Raw genomic sequence first — 18,465 nt, 5'->3', positions numbered from 1 at the left:
GCCTAATGAGAAACTGTAGAACAGACTCGGTTTATATCACAATACCTACATTTAGAGTCAGTTATTCATTCAGCCTAATGAGAAACTGTAGAACAGACTCAGTTTATACCTACATTTAGAGTCAGTTAATCATTCAGTCTAATGAGAAACTGTAGAACTGACTCAGCTTATATCACAATACCTACATTTAGAGCCGGTTATTCATTCAGCCTAATGAGAAACTGTAGAACAGACTCAGCTTATATCACAATACCTACATTTAGAGTCGGTTAATCATTCAGTCTAATGAGAAACTGTAGAACTGACTCAGTTTATATCACAATACCTACATTTAGAGCCAGTTATTCATTCAGCCTAATGAGAAACTGTAGAACAGACTCGGTTTATATCACAATACCTACATTTAGAGTCGGTTATTCATTCAGCCTAATGAGAAACTGTAGAACAGACTCAGTTTATATCACAATACCTACATTTAGATTCAGTTATTCATTCAGTCTAATGAGAAACTGTAGAACAGACTCAGTTTATACCTACATTTAGAGTCAGTTATTCATTCAGCCTAATGAGAAACTGTAGAACTGACTCAGTTTATATCACAATACCTACATTTAGAGCCAGTTATTCATTCAGCCTAATGAGAAACTGTAGAACAGACTCGGTTTATATCACAATACCTACATTTAGAGTCAGTTAATCATTCAGTCTAATGAGAAACTGTAGAACTGACTCAGTTTATATCACAATACCTATATTTAGAGTCAGTTATTCATTCAGCCTAATGAGAAACTGTAGAACAGACTCAGTTTATATCACAATACCTACATTTAGAGTCAGTTATTCATTCAGTCTAATGAGAAACTGTAGAACAGACTCAGTTTATATCACAATACCTACATTTAGAGTCGGTTATTCATTCAGCCTAATGAGAAACTGTAGAACAGACTCAGTTTATATCACAATACCTACATTTAGAGTCAGTTATTCATTCAGTCTAATGAGAAACTGTAGAACAGACTCAGTTTATACCTACATTTAGAGTCAGTTATTCATTCAGCCTAATGAGAAACTGTAGAACAGACTCAGTTTATATCACAATACCTACATTTAGAGTCAGTTATTCATTCAGCCTAATGAGAAACTGTAGAACAGACTCAGTTTATATCACAATACCTACATTTAGAGTCACTTACTCATTCAACCTAATGAGAAACTGTAGAACAGACTCAGTTTATATCACAATACCTACATTTAGAGTCAGTTATTCATTCAGTCTAATGAGAAACTGTAGAACAGACTCAGTTTATATCACAATACCTACATTTAGAGTCAGTTATTCATTCAGCCTAATGAGAAACTGTAGAACAGCCTCGGTTTATATCACAATACCTACATTTAGAGTCGGTTATTCATTCAGCCTAATGAGAAACTGTAGAACAGACTCGGTTTATATCACAATACCTACATTTAGAGTCGGTTATTCATTCAGCCTAATGAGAAACTGTAGAACAGACTCAGTTTATATCACAATACCTACATTTAGAGTCAGTTATTCATTCAGCCAAATGAGAAACTGTAGAACAGACTCAGTTTATATCACAATACCTACATTTAGAGTCACTTACTCATTCAACCTAATGAGAAACTGTAGAACAGACTCAGTTTATATCACAATACCTACATTTAGAGTCAGTTATTCATTCAACCTAATGAGAAACTGTAGAACAGACTCAGTTTATATCACAATACCTACATTTAGAGTCAGTTATTCATTCAACCTAATGAGAAACTGTAGAACAGACTCAGTTTATATCACAATACCTACATTTAGTCAGTTATTCATTCAGTCTAATGAGAAACTGTAGAACAGACTCAGTTTATATCACAATACCTACATTTAGAGTCGGTTATTCATTCAGCCTAATGAGAAACTGTAGAACAGACTCGGTTTATATCACAATACCTACATTTAGAGTCAGTTAATCATTCAGCCTAATGAGAAACTGTAGAACAGACTCGGTTTATATCACAATACCTACATTTAGAGTCAGTTAATCATTCAGTCTAATGAGAAACTGTAGAACTGACTCAGTTTATATCACAATACCTACATTTAGAGCCGGTTATTCATTCAGCCTAATGAGAAACTGTAGAACAGACTCAGTTTATATCACAATACCTACATTTAGAGTCAGTTAATCATTCAGTCTAATGAGAAACTGTAGAACTGACTCAGTTTATATCGCAATACCTACATTTAGAGCCAGTTATTCATTCAGCCTAATGAGAAACTGTAGAACTGACTCAGTTTATATCACAATACCTATATTTAGAGTCAGTTATTCATTCAGCCTAATGAGAAACTGTAGAACAGACTCAGTTTATATCACAATACCTACATTTAGAGTCAGTTATTCATTCAGTCTAATGAGAAACTGTAGAACAGACTCAGTTTATACCTACATTTAGAGTCAGTTATTCATTCAGCCTAATGAGAAACTGTAGAACAGACTCAGTTTATATCACAATACCTACATTTAGAGTCAGTTATTCATTCAGCCTAATGAGAAACTGTAGAACAGACTCAGTTTATATCACAATACCCACATTTAGAGTCAGTTATTCATTCAGCCTAATGAGAAACTGTAGAACAGACTCCGTTTATATCACAATACCTACATTTAGAGTCAGTTACTCATTCAACCTAATGAGAAACTGTAGAACAGACTCAGTTTATATCACAATACCTACATTTAGAGTCGGTTATTCATTCAGCCTAATGAGAAACTGTAGAACAGACTCAGTTTATATCACAATACCTACATTTAGAGTCAGTTACTCATTCAACCTAATGAGAAACTGTAGAACAGACTCAGTTTATATCACAATACCTACATTTAGAGTCGGTTATTCATTCACCCTAATGAGAAACTGTAGAACAGACTCAGTTTATATCACAATACCTACATTTAGAGTCAGTTATTCATTCAGCCTAATGAGAAACTGTAGAACAGACTCGGTTTATATCACAATACCTACATTTAGAGTCAGTTATTCATTCAGCCTAATGAGAAACTGTAGAACAGACTCGGTTTATATCACAATACCTACATTTAGAGTCGGTTATTCATTCAGCCTAATGAGAAACTGTAGAACAGACTCAGTTTATATCACAATACCTACATTTAGAGTCAGTTATTCATTCAGCCTAATGAGAAACTGTAGAACAGACTCGGTTTATATCACAATACCTACATTTAGAGTCGGTTATTCATTCAGCCTAATGAGAAACTGTAGAACAGACTCGGTTTATATCACAATACCTACATTTAGAGCCGGTTATTCATTCAGCCTAATGAGAAACTGTAGAACTGACTCAGTTTATATCACAATACCTACATTTAGAGTCAGTTATTCATTCAGCCTAATGAGAAACTGTAGAACAGACTCAGTTTATATCACAATACCTACATTTAGAGTCACTTACTCATTCAACCTAATGAGAAACTGTAGAACAGACTCGGTTTATATCACAATACCTACATTTAGAGCCAGTTATTCATTCAGTCTAATGAGAAACTGTAGAACAGACTCAGTTCTGAAAAATCTGCGTTTCATTCATTTGACTGAATTTGTAACCCTACACAAATAAATCTTAGATTTATGAGTCTCACTTTGTTTAGATAGGTTTATGTATGAGCATAAATATATACCTAAGATATATACCTAAAAATGTTGGATATCTGCATAGTTGCACAATTCCCATATCAGTGTATTCCTAATAAGTAGTTCCACCACACACTTGCTGTGCCTGACACACACTCAGTTGTTGGAGTGTGTGAGCAGCTCTGGCCTTAGGCTTTGTGTCGAAACACCAGAAGAAGGCAGGAGTAGATTTAAATTCATGGAGAAGTTTCAGAGAGAGAGAGAGAGAGTGTTCTGGCATTTGGATTGGAGTGAGCTGCTTTAATTGGCAGATGTTGTGCTGAGAAACCACTTGACGTGTGTATGTGAACGCGCACATGCTAACTCAGTGGTGTCCTCTGGCTGGTGTACTGACCTCCCTGCTTTTCTCCTCCCCTCTCCCTTTCTCTCACTCTCACTCTCCCGTCTCTCTCTCCCCCTGCCTCTCAACAGGTCTTGCACGACGGGTATCAATCTATATTGACAGAAGTAAACAGGGAGGTGAGTGCTTTTCTTTCTCTTTCTCTCTGTCCCATTAGAGATGGCATGACTCCATTTTTTTCTCTTCTTTTCTGTTACCAAATCAAATCACACTTATTGTCACATCACATTTACACAAGTGCAAAAGTGAGTGAAAATCTTAAGTGTGTAGTCCCCTTGCAGTACCTAATGAGAAACTGTAGAAGTACTACAGTGTGTGTGTGTGTGTGTCACATCATCTACCATTTGTTTTTCTGCATACTCTAGATAGATGAAAAGAAACAAAAAAGAAATATATATATATACAGACATTAGACTCTAAATATATATATATATACACACTCTGAAAATAACTAATATTTATTTATTTATTTATTTGCAGATATAAATTTGCTAGATAGAAGTTACCGTAACACCACTATTCAAATCTTGAGCATTGTTTGACACCAAGATGTGTTCCAGGACTGAATTACTTCCATGGTCCCATCCATCGTCATCCATTTTCTGCTGATATCAGCCCTGGAACTGGATCTGTGCCATCTCTACCAACCATCTGTTATCCGTCCCAGGCTCGCTTTCCGCCCAATCATCCCCCTTTTCCACAATTTCTGCTAATCTTGAACTTGAAATGATGGCACGAGTGGTGCCGTTCTGCTCCTTTAAACCTGCAGCTCTGAAACGAAGGAGCCAGTGATGCATGGGGTCAAGGGCTGAGGTGTCTTCTTGTAATATTTAGTTTTAAAGGGCTCATACCATTGCAAAACCAAGGTTTCCTTTACATAAGCATATGTATCCAAATAAAAACAAGCTATTGCGTAATAAAATCAAACTCAATCCAAACGCAGACCAAAAACACAGTGCTTTGTTTTTGTCCGGCTCAGATCATGTGGACCGACTGCAAGTTTTTGTTGGGAATTTACAAAAAAAAAAAAAAGGCACATGTGCATACATCCGCCCATTAAGCCCAAGGTCGTTTAGCCCCGCCCACTCACACTGAATTTATATGGAGTGTTTCAGCCCAGGCTGCTTTTTAAATGAGGCCCAAGTCAGATCAGCCTATCAGAATAAGAGTCTGTTCCTCATTTACATCTTACTAATTTGTCTTAAAATGATTTTAGAAACTTGACCGTATAGAACACAGTTCACGTCATAAACTAAGTGGATCTTGTGGATGTGAAGCTTAAGGCAGAGGAAAAGTAACAGAGAATGTGGTTCCTTGTATTTCGAGTTCACTGTTCGAGCAGGTGTGATTGAGTTGAGGTTCTGTATGTGAGCTGATTTTAATAATGAAGCTCTAACAGCACTGAGAATTGTGTGTGTGTGTGTGTGTGTGTGTGTGTGTGTGTGTGTGTGTGTGTGTGTGTGTGTGTGTGTGTGTGTGCGTGTGCGTGTGTTCTGATCCATAAACATACTGCTGTGTCTGGGTTTTTATGTTTATGTTGATTGTGGAGGAACAGACTGTTTTTTGAATTATGCCAGAGTGGAAATGAATGAAAGCATGAATGAATGAGTGGTCAAGTCAGAAGGAATGAATCATTTAAATGAGGGACATAATACATATGAAGAGGAGAAAGACAGAGTTAAACTGTGCAGAAGTGTGTTCCCTTATTTACGCTCAGATTTGACCTCAAACTTTCGATTGAAGATGTTTACTGAGCAGTTAATGTGCAGCAGAGCGAAGCTATAATAAGCAGGTGGAGCTGTTAGCATGTCTCACTGGCTGATCTAACGCTGCGAAACATAGCAGATTCTAATCTAGAAAAATATTCCTGAATCTGCTCCAATGCAGATCTTTCCAGATCAGATCAGAACGGCCCAGTATGTGTAGTCATAGGCGAAAGTTTGGGTGCCCCTGGTGAAATTCTTTTTGTTTTTTTTTTGTTTTGTTTTGGGGTTTTTTTTGGAGGGGGGGGTTATTTTCTAAGTCACAAATATTCTACATAGAACATCTGCACATTGTAATACACAACTATTGTTAATTTATGGATTCTGAAATGTGGCCTGTCCGAATGTTATGGCAAATTCTGGGCTATATTACTTTATTAACTAACAAATATAATTGGCAGTAAAATGTGACACTTCGTATGCCTCATTTAACTAGGTGGTTTCAAACGTTTGCATATGCATCTATATGTGTGCATAAACACTGTATTTCATGTGTTTGTGTGCATAAGGTGCAGGTATGGTGGTGGACTGGGAGCAGGAGACTGGGCTGCTGATGACCTCAGGAGACGTTCGGGTCATTCGCATATGGGACACAGAGAGAGAGATGAAAGTTCAGGTAATTACCCATAACTCACAGGTACAACACACATGCTAATGCTACATTTTTTTTTTACATCCGCCTATTTTTAAAATTCCACATAATTCTGTGTTTGAGATGTAAACCCAGTGATTCTGGGTGGTTTGGTGTGAAATGGTTTAGAACTCTTTACAGCGGTGGTGATAGGAACCAGGCGTTGCCATGACTACAACACAAATATAGATATTTTATTTACTGTCTAAAGCAACCAGTGAAACTACACGTCTTCCGAGTTTCACATGGAATGTTGATGATGGGAAAATAGTGGAAAATCTGAATTCCTTTGGGGACTATTTTTGCCTCGCAACACTTTGCAGGAATCACTCCGCTATGAATAGATTATAGGGTTTTTTTAAGTAAAAAGGTTTGATGTTGTAGGCAAACGTGGTTAAGGTTTCAAAACATGTACTCCTGAGCCCATACATGAAAACTAAGCTGCAGCCTATTTTGAATTGTTTTTGTGATGTTATGATGAACCTAATTGTTTACATATAATTATGTGCATCAGTTTAGCTCCACTCATTCAAACTGAAGTTCTAAGCAGTGTTTTACCCTGGACTGCTTTGTGAAAGAAGCACAGGGCAGCCAATCAGACCAGAGCTCATTTACATACATCAGTCTTAAAGGCACAATAAAAACAGCCTGTTTAATTATAAAGGATAAACAGTGGCTCGAAATGGTCGTGTAAATATATATGATGATTGAGTACATAAGCCATTCAAACATCGTAAGTGGACCTTGTGTAATGCAAGAAAAATGTAGGATATGAGCTGTTTAAAGAATACGTTTTAAGCAAAGTCTTCTCTAAAATGTCGTTAAATGTATCAGACATCAGGTAGCGTATTCTTAAACATTTCGTGTGATTAGATATGAAGCCTGATTGACTGAGGGGTATCGACACAGATCTGAAATGTGCGTGTTTCCCCAGGACATCCCCACAGGAGCTGACAGCTGTGTGACGAGTCTTTCGTGTGACCCACAGCGCTCCCTGGTCGTGGCGGGACTGGGGGACGGCTCTGTGCGAGTGTATGACCGCAGAATGGCCCCGAACGAATGGTGAGTCAAGTTCTGCTGGGCTGAATTGAATCGGGACACAATCATTAATGCCAGATACCAGAAACTCCCTAAAAATCCCACTATGAAATGAATGAGTAAAACTCTGCTGCCCTGTTTATATTCATTAACTCACTGAAGAGTCAACATACTGAATCACTAATGCAAGAAACCGTGGCCCTGAACGAACGGTGTCAAATTGACTCCTAGTGAAGAATCAACTCACTGACTCAATACTACAAAAACAAGAACCTATGAATCCCACTGGATCACTGAACCAAACACACAAAGCAAATCAGCTGGAATTTTATTGTGAGCTCAGAAACTCCAAAACTTCACTTTCTACTAAATATGAATACTTGGTGGTTAAAATAAAGTGACCTTCACTTTCAGAACACCCGCAGTGGCCACTGATACTGACCTTCACTGATACTGATCAACACTGAAAAAGGTAACTTGGTAGATATATATTAGAGATCTTTTCTAGTGAATGAATTCAGCTACTATAAGTTGTACCTCTTGGTTATCCCTGTCTGATTGCAATGATTTGAGCTAATGCCAATTATTTTGGCGGTCTTTCCCAACTCTAGTTTGACTAGTTATAGATTGTTAAAAGGGCAAAATGACCAAAAAATGGTTCCCCATCCAAAAATGGGCCAGCATTAGTGAAAGGCCGTTACTGAATGAATCAGAGAGATCTCTGGCAGCTTTGAGTCACTTACTGTATGAGGTTGAGTGAATCAGTGAAGAGTCAGATGTGTTGTTTGGTTTTAGATCAGAATAGGCTGTTCCACATGTTACATACTCACCACTGACACAGCGCTGCATACTAAATCTGAGCCTGAGCTCACATCTCACACTAAATTTGGAGCTGGGGTGTCAAAGATTCTGTTTAGGTTGCGCACAGACACACACACACACACATAAACTGTGTGAAAACATTGCAATTAAGCTGTAAAACGACCTATGAATCTTTAAATCGTACTAATTCAGAATCTCCCCGAGGCTCTAACATTTTCCACCACTCAAACTGCTCTCACTCAGAAACTTGTGGGGATCCTAAACCTCTTTTCCCCATCTCTCCCTCCTTCATCCCTCTCTCACTCCCTCTCTCTCTTCTTTTCTATCTCTCATCTCCCTTCCTCTCTCATCCCTGTCTTAGCCCCTTACTTTCCATCTGCTCTCTCTTTCATTTCTCTCTCATCTTGTGCTTTTCTCTGTCCTTCTTCTCTCCCCTTTGTTTTTCTCCCTACTTTGTCAATCTTCATCTGTCTTTCCCTCTCTTTTACAATTCTCTCTCTCATCCCCCCTTTCTTTTGCTCTCACTTTCCCTCTTTTCTTTTTTCTTTCATCCCACTCTGTCATTCCCATCTCACACTTGCTCTCTTTCTCACATCCTTTTCTCACTCCCTCATTTTCCATCTGTTCTCTTTCTTCTCTTTCCTTTCTTTTTCCTCCTTGCATCTCTCCTTTGTCCTCTCTTCTTTCTCAGTCTTTATCTCTCTTCTTTCTCAGTCTTTATCTCTCTCTTTCTCTCTCCCTCTCCCCCTCTCTCTCTCTGTCTCTCTCTTTCTCTCCCTCTCCCTCTCTCTCTGTCTGTCTCTCTCTCTCTCTCTCTCTCTCTCTCTCTCTGTCTCTCTCTATCTCTCGTCCCCCCTTTCTTTTGCTCTCACTTTCCCTCTTTTCTTTTTTCTTTCATCCCACTCTGTCATTCCCATCTCACACTTGCTCTCTTTCTCACATCCTTTTCTCACTCCATCATTTTCCATCTGTTCTTTCTTCTCTTTCCTTTCTTTTTCCTCCTTGCATCTCTCTTTCTCTCTCTCCCTCTCCCCCTCTCTCTCTCTGTCTCTCTCTTTCTCTCCCTCTCTCTCTGTCTCTCTCTCTCTCTCTCTCTCTCTCTCTCTCTCTCTGTCTCTCTCTCTCTCGTCCCCCCTTTCTTTTGCTCTCACTTTCCCTCTTTTCTTTTTTCTTTCATCCCACTCTGTCATTCCCATCTCACACTTGCTCTCTTTCTCACATCCTTTTCTCACTCCATCATTTTCCATCTGTTCTTTCTTCTCTTTCTTTTCTTTTTCCTCCTTGCATCTCTCCTTTGTCTTCCTCTGTCTCTCTCTCCCTCTCTCTCTCTCTCTCTCTCCCTCTCTCTCTGTCTCTCTCTCTCTCTCTCTCTCTCTCTCTCTCTCTCTCTCTCTCTCTCCCTCTCTCTCTCTCTCTCTCTCTCTCTCTCGCTCTCTGTGTATCTTGTGTGTGTTGTTTTTACATTTTGTAAATGTCGTGTACTCTCTCTACACAAGAGGAGAAGCAGAAACTCTCAGTAAACTCGGTCGAAACCTGGTCCGCTTTCACTGCTGTGCTGAGAATGGTCCACTACTCAGATTGTATGTGGTCAGCAGAGGTCCTGTGATGGTCTTTTTTTTCATTTAGGTAGGGGGTGAGAGGAGGGCTGAATTGTGTCATAAAATGACCATGGAGTATATTTCATGTCTTTCTATTATTTTATACACCCTCTATATTTACTTGGTATTGGTTGCTTTAATTGTTATTAATGTTGCTAATGACCACACAGTCTCAGCGGTTTGACCCATTGCTACTGTTTGCGATAACGAGAGCACAGCCCTGCTGTTTGAGTGATTTGGTGTTCCTACAGCACCCCCTAGTGGTCCGTGGCGACGAATCAATACCTGCATAGATGATAGATCTCGCAGAATCACAGCAGCACCAACAGAACTGTACAAATCACATATCACATTTACTAGAAAGATCTATAAAACTAACTGATTTTATTTAGTTTGTGTCTTCTATGGCTGCCTGTTCACTGGCATGTACATATTTAGTAAGTAGTAATACCTGCAAAGAAATTTGTACTGACCAACAGAGCTTACGGTTCTAGTTCTAGCTTTTTGCTCCTGCTTCTCTTTTTGCTTATTAAATGGCAGTCTGTGTTTACAGAGTCATGTGTAGAATTAAAATATTTTTTCAGTTTTTTATATGTCGAGTGTGAAAATATGAGCATGAATGGAGCATAAATGCTTATAGTGTCAGCTTCCTGTCTAGCCTCCATCACCTTTACAGAGAAATAATTACGACACATCAACATGCAGGTAAAGTTTACGTTCCGGTGACTTTATCAGTGCTTGGTGATTTTGTTCTCTCCTTGGGTTCAATACATGACTTTTGAAGTCTTGACAGATTCTTGACAAAAAGACTGGGCATCTCACTATGAGGCAGATATTTTTGGGTGACTGAAATATTGAAGAGCACACACTATTAGGAATCACACACTACTTCTCACGCAAACTCTCGCATCCTTCCATTACTAGGGAGACCTAAATAAACAAATGTAGATCTGCTGCTGCTGTTTTCTCTGTCGTTTGTGCTGACACAGCAAAGAAGCAGCATGTAAACATGTTTATTTAAGAGCCATGGATTTAAAAATGTGACCAATGATCACATGTACATAAACTCGATTGGGCTCATGCCTTAAACTCAGCTCATTAAAAAGCTTCGCTCCAGACTTTTTGCCATTTCTCTTTGTTCACTTGCTTTATTTTCTTCTGTAAATGTTGTTAAAGGTTCTGGTTGTAAAGTGAAAACAGGGCCTGAAAGAATGTGTTGTATTGCAGTCGTGTGATGACCTATCGAGAGCACGGCGCATGGGTGGTGAAGGCACACCTGCAGAGGGAGACAGACGGACACATTATCAGCGTGAGGTACAGACAGACGCTGACTCGTCCTGATATTTAATAATGTGTGTGCGGTGTGTAATTGTGCATTTGCTCGTTTTGTGTACAGTGTAAACGGCGACGTGCGTTTCTTTGACCCAAGGACGCCAGACTCCATAAATGTCCTACAGACGGTGAAGGGCCTGACCGCTCTGGACATCCACCCTCAAGCTAACCTGTTCGCCTGGTCAGTGTAGCTTTTACTCCAGATATCAGCACAAATAATGTGTTATGTCTATAATATGGTAATGTCCTATTTAGGGATGGGATACTGATGTGAACCTGAAACATCTCTCTCTCTCTCTCTCTCTCTCTCTCTCTCTCTCTCTCTCTCTCTCTCTCTCTCTCTCTCTCTCTCTCTCTCTCTCTCTGCAGTGGTTCTATGAATCAGTTCATTGCAGTGTATAACTCCAATGGGGATGTGATCAGTAACATTAAATACTATGATGGCTTCATGGGGCAGCGCATTGGAGCCATCAGCTGCCTGGCCTTCCACCCCTACTGGGTAACACACTGTGCACCATTATAATACATAGATTAAGATTCATATATTATTAATATTTTGATTTAGTTACTCCTCTGTTAGTTCTACTTTATTTGAAATGTCATGTTATCAGTAGACAGTAAATCAGTAAAATGGTTATATATATCTAATTGACATACACTGTATTTTGTCATATTCATTCAACCATCCAGCTAGTAAATAAAAATGAAAACAGTTGTAATTCAGTGGATAAATGATACATAAATTGCAAGAAGTATATACATTAAATGGTCAAAATTATGTGGACATCTGACTATCACACCTCTATGAGCTTGACATCCTATTCCACAATCATGAGCTTTAATATGCTTTTGCAGCTGTAACAGTCTCCAGGCTTCTGGGAAGCTTTTCACAAGATTTTGGAGTGTGTCTGTTGGTACTTTCAGCGAATAGAGCATTTGTCTGTTCAGGCATTGATGTTGGACGAGAAGGTCTGGCTCAATCAGTTTTCCAAGTTATCCCAAAGGTGTTCAGTGGGGTTGAGGCCAGGGCTCTGTGCAGGCCACTGGAGTTCCTCAACATCAAAATAATCAAACTATGTCTTTATGGAGCTCACTTTGTGCAAAGGAGCTCAGTCATTCTGGAACAAGAAAGGGTCTTCCCCAAACTGCTGGCATAAAGCTGGAAGCATATAATTGTGTAAAATGTATTTTTATGCAGCAGCATTAAAATCACCCTTTACTGGACCAAAGGGATCTAAAACAGCCCCAGCCCATTATCCCTCCTCCACCAAACCTTATTGTTGGTGCTGTATTTCGGTAGGTAACATTCTCGTGGCATCCAAAAACCAAAAACCAGGTTCGTCCATCAGACTGCCAGATAATGAAGAGTGACCCATCACTCCAGAAAACATGTTTTGACTGATCCAGAGTCCAGTGGTGGCATGCTTTACACCACTTCAGCCAACCTGACGTGGCACATAGTGATACTAGGCTTGTGTGCAGCTGCTTGGCCATGAAAACCTATTTCATGAAGCTCCTGGTCTTCCTTTTTGTGGCTGAGCTGCTCCTAGATGCTCCTAATAGCACTACAGTTGTCTGGGGCAGATCTAGCAGGACAGAAATTTAACTGACTTGTGGCAAAGGTGGCACCCTAAGACAGTGCCATGTTTAAAGTTACTGAGCTCTTTAGTACAACCCATTCTAATGCCAGTATTTGTCTATTGAGATTGAAAGGCTGTGTGCTTGATTTTATACACGTTAGCAATGGGTGTGGCTAAAACACCTGTAATTGATAAGTATTTTTGATTGAGGGGTGTCCACGTACTTTTTTAATGACAAGAATAGAATGGCATAATTTTGCAAATATACCTTTTTTTAATGTAATAATCTCCCTCTCTCACTTTTTAGCCCCACTTGGCCGTGGGCAGCAACGACTACTACATGTCCATCTACTCAGCGGAGAAGAGACTGAGATAACACCGTGAACTCTCAGACCTTTTGACCTCATGCGCCAGGCGGAGGCGGGATGTAAATGACTCTTGTACATATGCAACTACCACCATGAATGTCTAGTGAAGGCTGCTGAACTCACACGATGACTATATTATTATTCTTATTATTATCAGTACTATTATTAGAATTCTTCTTCTCATTTTGGAGTTATTGATTGTAGACTTGGCTGTGCTGAGCAGTGTGTATATGTAAACTGCGTATAAAAAATATTAAATAAACAAAGGAGGAAAGTATATTTTACATTTTGAGAGACTTCGCAGCCTGGCAGAAATTCAGGCTTTCTCCTGGAGTCTGAAAGTGAGGCTGCTTCTGGACTTTAATGCGAAAGGATGAAAGGAAAAGATGAAAGACACACTGGACCTCATCCTCAAAGCCTTGGGCTGTCCACAGAGATGCCTGAGCTTAAACGGACACAAAATAAGTGGGGTCCCTATGTATATATATGTAGTCGCTGTCATAACAAAACCTATAGGAGACAGAAAATAAACATTCTGTAATGTACCTTAATGTAATAAGATTTTATAGAAGTAATTGTGGACCATTTCTGTGGGTCCATTCATAATGAAATGTTCATGCAGTGTGAAAGAAAATGTTCATGCAGGCGAAAGAAGTTATGAGGTTTTGATATGACAGTTTATATATACATACACACACGCATGCACACAGCACCACCATTCATTTATTTATTTTCCAGTCAAAAGCCATTAAATACAAAAACGTTCAGAAAGAGTTTGATCTTAGAAGTTGGTTGATCATTTTCTGATGTAATCAAACTCATTCATTGATGTTGAGGTCTGGACTCTTGGGTGGTCAGTCCATTGTTCAGCTTCTTTGTTTGATGTGTCTGCCTCCTTTTCTCAGTGAGGTTCTTCTTGAACCATCTACACATCCTTTCAGACCCACAGCGCTGAGTTGTCTTCTCACAATGGAAGGGTGGACAGAAACACCTGTGAATATTTTAAGATCTGAAGCAGCTTGATGTTCTCCTCTCTCTCAAAGATGAAAGTTTTAAGTTTATGTTTATCTGATGGGGACAGTTTCGGTGGCTGCCAGGTCTTCCAGGTGGTTGTTAGAAGTCACATTTTCTTTAAATCCTAACTTTATGAAGTCCACCTTTGGAATTTGGATTGACATATCAGAAATATATCCTGAGAAATGAATAACTTGTACTTCATGGCTTTTTAGACTGGAAATCAAATAAATATAATGGTCTGTCACAGGTATGCGGGTGTGTACCACCTGTGTTGAAGACCATCAGTACACACAGACACGGACTCACACTGTATTCTGATTAGACCTAAAATAAACACAAGCAGTGCCAAAACCACCCAGTCCTCACCCACACGAACACACTTCACAAACCTGCTGCACTGTAGATTCTCATAAACTGAACACACGTCAGAATAATAAAGAAGGCAGAACAGGCAGAAAGCGCACACTGTACGGATAAACAGATTAAGTCCGGGGGTGGAAGATTTCACGATTAAAGCGATAGTTCTGCAAAAAATCTAATTTCCTAAATTCCCCTTATCCCAAAGGCAGCCACAGAGCCAAAATATGTTTGGTGTCTGAAGAGCACTTCTTTAGTTTTAGCACTGGATCAACAAGGTTAACAAGTGATATCAGCTTATGTACACCAGTTAGCTTAATACCTAAGACACACACTTCCCTTAAACTGCATAATTATTAGTGTGTCAGAAACCACAATGTCTTTTAGAGATTGCTGACTCCACACAGTTTGAGGCAAGTGCATGATTGTTGATTCTGACCATTGGTGTTAACGCTGTGCTAAACCTACATTAGTGTTAAATCATCTAAACATTTTTCAGACATGTGCAAGTTTTAGTCTAAACATCTCTTCTTCCCTTCCAGATATCCTGAGGTTTTCCGCATAATCACCACCAAAGTCTAGGACAGGAATATAGGAATAGGAAAAGTATTGTCCATTGTCCATGCAAATGTGTCCATTTGCAGCCGTTTTGGCAACGCCCCTCTCTTCCCCAGAACAGCAGAGGAGGACGTAACCAAAGGGACTAAATTTATTTGAGTTTATAGGTACTTTGCCAGTTTTTACCAGTCAAATAATGTTGTTCACTGGCTAAAAGAAACCCTGCTCTGCTGATTGTTCTATTACCTTTTAGCCAAGTTAGCCTTGTAGCTCCACTGCTAAAACTAAAGAAGCAAAATACAGACACCAAACATGTCTTGGCTGATTGTCTACATTTGGGTGAAGGGAGTGTTTATTGTGTAGACAGCTAAACATTCTGCTCCAGGACAGCGTTTGGCACTACCAGCATTATAAAAATTGTTTGTGGTCAGAAGGTGGGCTTTCACATAACCTGGATCTTTTGAACTTTGAAAAAAGCCCAAAGCTGCTTTTGCCTTTATGGCATTCATCTTCCTTCGCTCCCTTTTTATGTGCCAACCGCCGTCATCCTCCTCATCATCATTCATTTTTTACGTGATTTTTATCTGTTTTTTATTTCCCAGTGTGAATTCAGAGCTCAAACCAGAAAGATAATGCCTTTTCTTTTAGAAATCTGATCCGCCAACGTCGCCGTCATACCTCATATCTCAGAAACAATGACTTCATAAAACAAAAAGAAAGAGTTGAAGGAATGGGTCATGGGTAATGCTAAAGTTGCTAACAATGAATGAAGGCAAATTTAGTCCATTATGGTTTAAAAAAAGAATCAATAGGTGTTTTTAGGTTTTCTTATGATAGTCACTGTGTTAGCATGTGGCTGTGTGTTTATATTAAAACACTGAGCTTTTTGTTTTCAGACTGTCTTTTCTGCTTCTGAGGTACTGACTGACGGGTGTCTTGGCTCTGTTTTAGCTCCTTTTTCCATTTCCGTTCTCGTGCTGTGCTGTTTAATTCCTTATTATGTAGTTTAATTCTCAATATCTTAAAAATTGTGTTCAGATCTTCCAGTTTCTGTCTGTAGCCTCTCTTTGTTGGAGTTAGACACGATGCTACATATGCGCTAGCCTTCTCAAATGCTAACAGCATGGAGGCCCAGTCACACTTTTTTTTTTTTTTTTTTGCATTGGCATTAATTTCAGTGGAATTCACTTTGTTGACGTCCAGCATGAATACATTTTGTGTTGAGTTTAACTTTGGTCAACTTAAATTCGCATTTTTGGCCAGTAGCATAACTGCTTTGGCTATGTTGAGCTCTGAATGGACAGCCCTTCATGTAGCAGCACTGAATGCTAAGTTCAGAAGTGCCTAAAGCACTCTTTGAGCTGGATTAGTTTTACCAGAGGAGGTCTGGTAACGTGCGTGATTTGACTGGCTGATCCGTACGGGATAAATTTCACCAAATCATCCCGAGAAGCCTGGATTAAAACATCACACAGACGTTTACCTCAGGATTATGCACCACACTTCTGAATAATGACAAATTGTGCAGCTAAATTATTATTTTCATTTTGTTTTGATGTGCAGTGATTCAGATGTCTTTACAGTGGTGGTATGGGAAATAGGGGTTACCATGACTACAACAACTTCTATATTTTATTTACTCTACAAAACCACCAGTGAACCTACACGCGTCTTCTGAGTTTTATATGGAATGTAGATGGTAAAATAGTGGAAAATCTGGGGGAAAAAAGGTTTATTTAAATTTTAATTTTGGCACCAAAAAAACATGACACTGGACAAAGGAGGAGACTTTATATCTACTGGCTAGGAAAGTTCAGTAGTCATGGCGATTAAGGAATTAGGCCAGTTCAATTTTAGTAAGGAATCACTCAAATGAAGCTAATCCAGCTCTAATAGGAGACTGTATGATACACAGTCAGTCGGGAGACTATCATTATCTTTCCTTTTCTGCTTTCACTCTTTATGATAGACGAGTTAGCCAGCTTGCTAAGTGCTGTGTTAGCTACATGGCTAACTGCGGCTGCACGCAGTCTCAGCCAGTTGTCTGCACTTTTTTCCTGCAGATCAGAGTGGAGCACTATAATCCCACAAGTATATAATTATCTGATATGTTCATGTTTTTGTTGTTGCTGTTTATGGTTAGCGAGTTAGCTAGCTTCCAGACCAGCGTCGCTCACAGTGTGGCACAACATGCAGAGGTCTTGTGTGACTGCGGCTCAAAGCTGTCAGCGTGCTCTCGCGCATTTGTTGCACTCTGTCTTTTGTTGCACTTTCTCTTTTCTTCTCCCTCTGCTTAGCACTTTCACTCACACCACTGCCTCGCGACTCAGCGCTTCCTGCTAGTCTGAATGTCTAAACTGTTTACTGCGTGGTTAGCCATGCTGCACATATTCACAGTGTGGATGCGTTTCTTTTTTCAGTCTTTTCTTTTCCTCTTTATTTTTCTTCCTCTCTTCTTACCGAACTGCTAAACTCTTTAGCTTTTTTCGGCCCACGGTTTTGTGTTTAAAGGGGAAGGACACTGACTTTCCAACATTTCATTACATTTCATGAGGTGTAATCCGGAGTGGTGATTGGGTAGTTTGGTGTGAAATGGTTCAGATTTCTTTACGACGGTGGCGATGGGAACCAGGGGTCACCTGAGTTTTATAAGTGATGTTGCTGGGAAAGTAGTGCTAAATCAAAAAGGCAATAATATTGGCACTCTCTGGCACTATAATTGCCTCACAGCACCCTGCATGTATCAGTTTTAAAGAGATTAATGATTAAGATTAGAGAGTGTATGTATGTATGTATGTGTGTATATATATATATATATATATATATATATATATAACTTCTAAGCAGTGTTTTTTGAATAAGGCACAGGGCAGCCAATCAGAACAGAGCTCATTTACATACATCAGTCTTAAAGGCACAGTAATAAAAAGGCCTGTTTAATTCTAAGGGGTAAACAAAAGCATCAGACAGCAAATTCATAATGGTTTCGTGTAATAACTTTCTGTGAGGGAGCTTTTAGAGCTGGACGTCTGGTTTCTGTCACCACCACAATGAACAATTTCACATCACTCTGAATGACTTTGTTTACATCTTAACCTTAATCTGAAACATGCCAAAATTTGGGAAAATCAGAGAAATTCCTGTTCCAGCTCATATCAGTCCACTTACATGTGTGGGACATTGCACTCATCCAAATATATGGACACAGGTGGATATTATAAGCTAATTTCCTGCACATGGATTAAGGCTAGTCCTGGATTAAACTGCAATACCAGTGGTGATTCACCACTGACAAATTCCTGACCTTTTTAAATGTAGATCTAGGCTTGTTTTGG

At 39.3% G+C, this 18,465-nt stretch overlaps 1 protein-coding gene across 6 annotated transcripts in view; it reads left to right on the top strand.

Moving 5' to 3' along the window:
* rptor (regulatory associated protein of MTOR, complex 1) overlaps window positions 1-13,743 on the top strand; it is a 205,583-nt gene extending 191,840 nt beyond the window's left edge. For all 6 annotated transcript variants that reach the window (XM_017693051.2, XM_017693048.2, XM_037536528.1 and 3 more), the window contains exons 30-36: window positions 4,138-4,185; window positions 6,339-6,445; window positions 7,395-7,522; window positions 11,146-11,232; window positions 11,315-11,431; window positions 11,620-11,749; window positions 13,138-13,743. In XM_017693051.2, coding sequence (XP_017548540.1) covers window positions 4,138-4,185; window positions 6,339-6,445; window positions 7,395-7,522; window positions 11,146-11,232; window positions 11,315-11,431; window positions 11,620-11,749; window positions 13,138-13,206 — 686 coding nt within the window. In that variant the 3' untranslated portion in view covers window positions 13,207-13,743. The remainder of the gene's footprint in view (window positions 1-4,137; window positions 4,186-6,338; window positions 6,446-7,394; window positions 7,523-11,145; window positions 11,233-11,314; window positions 11,432-11,619; window positions 11,750-13,137) is intronic.
* The last annotated feature ends 4,722 nt before the right edge of the window (window positions 13,744-18,465 follow it).

Source organism: Pygocentrus nattereri, chromosome 30, assembly GCF_015220715.1.
Source record: "Pygocentrus nattereri isolate fPygNat1 chromosome 30, fPygNat1.pri, whole genome shotgun sequence".
Classification (NCBI taxonomy): Eukaryota; Metazoa; Chordata; class Actinopteri; order Characiformes; family Serrasalmidae; genus Pygocentrus; species Pygocentrus nattereri.
This window is presented reverse-complemented; position numbering and strand designations above follow the sequence as displayed.